Below are 5,810 nucleotides of genomic sequence, written 5' to 3'. Positions count from 1 at the left end.
AAAAAAAAAAAATCCAAAAAATAAATCTTGTCTGAATCCAGTAAATGACGATCTGCTTTGTCAAACATTAATTTTATATTTGTAGAATGTGCAAAATGCTAAACCCTGCTTTATGTATGAATATGCTAATAATGGCTTATTAAATAAGTCAAACTTTTTTTAATCTTTCAGCTGTACTTTGGGAGCAACTCATTCAGTATGTTCTGACAATGTTGAATTTTAATAAGTCACTGAGGGAAAAACTGTCTGTATAAAGTATGTATTGCCTTTGCAGAGGTCTGGTTGTATCCAGTGTGTGCAAGTATGAACTATAATTATTTGGTAGAATCTTTGTTAGCTTCTGGATATTTTTTATTTAAACCCTGTTCCTTCAAAGCTTCTGTGTCATAGAACAGGTCACAAACTTTGTATGTTAGCTGTTGCTGTACTGAATTGGTGAGAACCACTCCTTCAGTTTCTCTTAATTAACAAATATAGAGAAGATTTTGGATAAATTCTCTTCACTCCAAAATGGCTTGGTTTAGACCTTAAATCTCTAACACGTTCAACTTTTGGAAGCTTTAGTTTTACACTAACTGGCCTGACCTGAATTCTTATTGTGGCTACCTGTCAGGTGCATCAGATGCTCTTATTCCTTTTCACTCTTTGCTTTCCCCTAGGAAAATAAACCTACAACAAATTGTCAAGGAATGACAAAGGACGAAAGGATTGTAATAGCAAATCATTTATAGCAGCAGATGAGTCTGTCTCTCTTTCTAACCCTGACTTCCTCAGTTCTTTTTCTACCACACCATCCCTTGTCAACTGCAGACCATTTTTTATACTTCCTAGGGTGCAACAGAGTAGTAAAAACTAGATGCTCTCACTGAATCCATTCTGCATTCTTATCTGCTGGCATGCTTTCAATTTAGTTTTAATTGGAAACCAAATGGAAAACATTTTTGTGACCTACTGTGATGATTTATAGCAGGCTATTAAACATACTGAAAACATGCAATTTTAAAAGACCATTACAGTTGGATCTCTGACCCCCACCTCGTCCCTCTTGGTCACGGGAAGTGTTGTCAAGATATTGCCACTCTCATAGTCGAGTCAATTACGCTTGTATGCACAGTAGGCTTCCCACCTACTGTAACACCTTGTAAAATCCTGTAGAAAGTTTCTTCACCCAGAAACTTGGTGTCCCCTTTGATAAAGCAGAAAGCATTCATTTCCCCCCCCCCACATCCCCCACAATGTCTAATGAGTACCACTTTATAACCGTATTAATCTTTAATATCATAAACTAAGATTGCATGATTTTTAACCAGTGGTGCTCAACCTTCTGGCCCATAGGCCAGAAGTGGTGCAGAGCCTGTCTGTGGGTCAGGACTGGGTCTTGCATGCCTCTGCTGGTCCTTATATGCCAGGATTGGGCCCTAGTGCCCTGCAGTATTCCTACTTGGCCTCGAGCACTGGGATCAGGCCCTGCACAGTGAATCAATGGGATAGCATAGCCATGCCATACTAACCCACTGCAGTTTCTGGCAGGTCCAGAAACTTTAGCAGTAGAGAAACAGCCATTGCTTCCCTGCTGCCAAACTTTCAGACCCATGGACTAGATGACATGGTTCTGGTGGCTGGCTCTGGCCTGCAGGCCAGGGGTTGAGCCTTCATATTTTAAACCAGTCGTTTTCCAATTTAGAGTTGCAAAACCGTTTTATAGCACTTCAGCTGTGGAACCCTTTACCCTTATCTTGTGAGCAGTGGCAGCTCAGCCTCCTGGTCTGTTCTGTCATTATCCTTAGTCTCTTTGCAGAACCCATGATAACCTACTGGAACCCTGGGGTTTTGCAGGGAAAATGCTTTTGAAATCCACCAATTTTTATAAACAATTCTCAGTGGACTAGAGGCAGTGTTGCTGTAGAAAATGACCTGTTTTTCCCCAGCAAACCTGGCCTGGTCTTTTGACATTTGTCTAAATTGGCTTAGCTCTATTTAAAAGTATTTATTTTTGTTTTTCAAGATTTCTGCTTTACTGAGGAGAGCAAAGGAGAGAATACTAGTGTACAATGGCTTCCTGGCAGCCATTTTGAATTTTTAAGCATTATGGGTGTTGAACAATAGCTGTGTGTCAGACTCCTCCTTAAATTTTCCAAGGTGCATGTCATTCTGACTCTTTCTGAACAGGGCTAACCAATGAGGTATGTGGCACGGCAGACATCTGTGGTGCCACATGTTCAGCTGCTCTCTGCACTGTAAGGAAGCATTGCAGAGGGTTGGCTTTTTGGCCCCTGGATATCCAGTGGCACATGTGGTAGCAGTGTGGGGCACCCAAAGCCAGAGCCACACTTCTTGCTGCTGGCCAGGTTCCCCATGGTAGGAGTGACATGGCTGCAGCCCTGGGAGGCCCTCAGGACCTCTGATAAGGCTGGGGCCAGCCCAGGGGTAACTTGCTACATGACAGAGTGTGCCTAGCATGGGTATTCCCCAGGGACAACTAGCAGCAGTACAAAGTGAGCTGTCACTAGTTGTCTGTATGGAACCAAATATCCATGCGCATCTGGATGCAGCCAAAGACTTTAAAATACTCTTCCCCAGGACTTTTATACGTTGGTGCAGGTATTGGCATCAATTTGGATTACCATTTATAGATTTTTGTTTTTACTATCAAGTGAGAAGTAGGTAACTATTGCCCAAGGGCTGGAAGGTATCCAGCTCTAGGGCTGCCCAGACACTTACTTCAGAACTTTGCCCACAAGCATTTGGCAGGGTCTCTGGAGCTGCAGAGTGTGGAACGGAGCAGAGTCCTGGTTGCACAATTTAGCTGTTTAAGTGTCTTTCAGAAAAAGAGGACTTATAGGGGTATGCTAAAGCATAGAGCAAATTATGTGGGAGCCTTGTAGTTAAATGGCAACAAAATAGAAACACTAGTTTTAATTTACTACCTACCTAATAACATTTGTTTAAAAATAAAGTATTCCAAATACTACTTACAATGTTTCTAAAATATTTAATAATATGATTCATATTCTCCAGTTGGGAAACACTATCTACTTACTAAGACTCTTACTATAATACCTTTGAGGTGTAACTTTGTAGTTTGGCGTGGCTTCAGCTAAGAGCTAAATTGAGATGAAGGAAGGAAGGAAGACTAATACTCACTGGTTTTTCATCACTTCACTTTGCATGTACACTGGTAACTTATGAACAAACATAAGTCTATCACAGAAGTTACATACATGTAACCTAATATTAATATTGAGATTTCATGTTTTGGTTTCTTCCAGTTTCTCACTTGAGAAATGAGGACATTGCTGCAATGGCAGAGCTCCCCTTTCTTAAGGCTGACATCAGAGAGATATTTGAAAGTAAGCATAATGCCTCTTCAGCACTTCATCCCAGGCTATCTACTCGGCAATCAGTGACTTAATATGGCAATGATTTAATACTCTTCTTGAAATCCAATCTTTTGATAAAGCCTATCAGTCACAAGTAATGTCTGACTTCTAGCTAGCTAACAATTATGATGTTTCCTTTTGTATAGAAGTATCACTTTTTTTTTTAAGCATTTGACTTGAACCACAGTTTTTACTGGACATCAGATTTGAAATATAACTAACTTCTGGGAAGTATTATCTTGTATGAACTTATAGTCTTCTACCCATCGTCATCTTCTAAGATAAAAGACATAAGGCAACACTTGTGACAACTGAATTTGCTTTTAATAAAAGAGTTAACCCTTCATGAAAACACCTCCATCCAAAAGAGCACAAGATTTTTTCCATGCCAAATCAGGACACTTACTAAGTTTTTATTCTGCAACCTGAGCTGTTTGACGACAAGTATAACATTGCACATAAGGACTTGTCACTATTACTTATAGTTCAGGCTGCTTACCACTTGCATTAAGACCCCAGCTTCAGCTATTCCTAATTTACTCAGATTGTAAAGTTTCATCCCAAGGATTACATTGTAAGAATCTGATGAAAAGTTCAGTTTCTTTGGACAATGAAATTTTCATACAATTCCCCATAATTTTAACCATACCATTGAAAAACTACAGTGCCTCCATGAGCTGAAGGGATAGCTTTGATTTTTTTTTTTGGCAAGATCATTGCCCTAGGGTTTATGGGGAGTGGTGCACAGAGTGGTTTTTTTTTCTGTTTTTATTTTTTTGCGCCCATGAAATCCACCCAAACTTGACTGTTATGAGTAAATAGCAATTTACAGAAAATAAGTAATTTATTAACTGAGGATGAGCAGTGAAGTCCTTGGAAGACTCCATCTGCATTGCTGCTGCTTAAGGACAGAGCATGCTCAAATTTTTTTTTGGTTTTCTTTTTTGTTGTTGTGTTTTAAGCTGGAATTCTTCCTATAATTACTCCTCTTGGCTTCCAGGGCTGCTAGGGGTCAGATACTGCAATTACCCACAAGAACAATTGTCGTCTTTTTTTTTTTTTTTATGCTTTTATTGCCCTGCCTGTTATTTTGGTAGTGTGAAGTGAGGAAAGATGCCTGATTGGATTGCTCAAGAGTGAAAAGGAAGAAGAATGGGTGTGAGGGAGATGTACAGGGTAAAGGAGGACATGCTAGATGTTGGGGATAGGAAGCCTACTTCAGTGTAAGAAACAGCATTTGAGTATGTAGGATGTATATCGTAATGCGTATGCAAAAGAGTTGCAGGGCTGTTTCTGGCATTTCTGAGTGCTTTGCATCTTTGTATGTAGTAAATTAATTGTAGTGCAGTGGTATATCTACAGTCCCCACACTTAAAACTGTAGAATTGAGTCCATACTAAATCATAGATATGCAGCTATATCTGGATGACATAACTGATGGAAGTGTTTTTTGCCTTTTTTTTCCAGTTCCGTTAAAAAGCCATTTCAAACGTAAAAAGAGGAGGAAGTGCTTTTGGAGGAGGAACCAGCTCTGGGGAAGAAAGGTCTGGCACCATAGGCCAATGCTCCTGAAGGAGCACAAACCACCCAGCAGCAAATACCCCAAGACACCTCAGAACCAACACCAAGCTGACACAGATTCAAAGGCAGCCGTCTGCATGCAGCCACAGCAACAACAGCAGGGGCAAGGAGGCATGGCCCCGCAGGTGACTGTACAAGTACAGGGACTGGAGTTCCCACAGGTGACTGTGAATGTGCAGCCACAGGTGCAGCTGCTGAGCCAACGATGGGAAGTGCCACAAGTGACTGTGCAATTGCAACAATGGCAACAAGGCCAGGGTGCAGTGACTGTACAGGTGCAGCCACAGCAGCAGGGTCAAGGTAGGGTGGGTTTCCAGGTGACTGTCCAGGTACAGCCACAGATAGGCCATGACCAAGAAAGGCCACGGGTGGCATCACCCCAGGCTGAGGGCCAAGGTGAGGGAAAGTCCCAGGCCGCAGAGCAGGAGCAGCAAGAGAACCAAGATGAGGTGAAGCAAGAGGAAGATGTCGTTACTTCTGTTCTTTCCGAGTCATTTCAAGTGCCAAGTCGAGAAGGGCCAGAGAAGAAGGCACAAGACCAGAGCCAAGAGGAAGAACGATCCAAAGCAGTGGTTCCCCCGAGGCTGGCCCAAGAAGTGGAAGGGAGAGAGACTATAGGACCAAAGGTGATGGACCAAGTGCAGGAACAGCAGCAGGAGGAAGACAGAGGGCAAGATAAACCACCCACATCTAACAAACTGCCACGGGAGATGCCAAATTATTTTGTCTCTATTCCAGTAACAAATGACCAGGTATTGTGAAACTGAATGAAGCAAAATGAACATTATTGGATGACTAAAATGCTGTTGTATCCATTGCTAGCACCACTTCCATACTTTTTTTTTTTTT

The 5,810-nt window shown here is 41.6% G+C and overlaps 1 protein-coding gene across 1 annotated transcript in view; it reads left to right on the top strand.

The window, feature by feature from the left end:
• Positions 1–5,810, top strand: part of LOC109313944 — a 47,002-nt gene that overhangs the window by 8,059 nt on the left and 33,133 nt on the right. The window contains exons 2-3 of the mRNA XM_019540842.1: positions 3,270–3,350; positions 4,848–5,713. Of these exons, the coding sequence (XP_019396387.1) occupies positions 3,270–3,350; positions 4,848–5,713 (947 nt within the window). The remainder of the gene's footprint in view (positions 1–3,269; positions 3,351–4,847; positions 5,714–5,810) is intronic.

This window comes from Crocodylus porosus, unplaced genomic scaffold (assembly GCF_001723895.1).
Source record: "Crocodylus porosus isolate Cpor-Errol unplaced genomic scaffold, CroPor_comp1, whole genome shotgun sequence".
Taxonomy (NCBI): Eukaryota; Metazoa; Chordata; order Crocodylia; family Crocodylidae; genus Crocodylus; species Crocodylus porosus.
The sequence above is the reverse complement of the archived record's forward strand: the minus strand, read 5'-3'. Positions and strand labels throughout refer to the sequence as shown.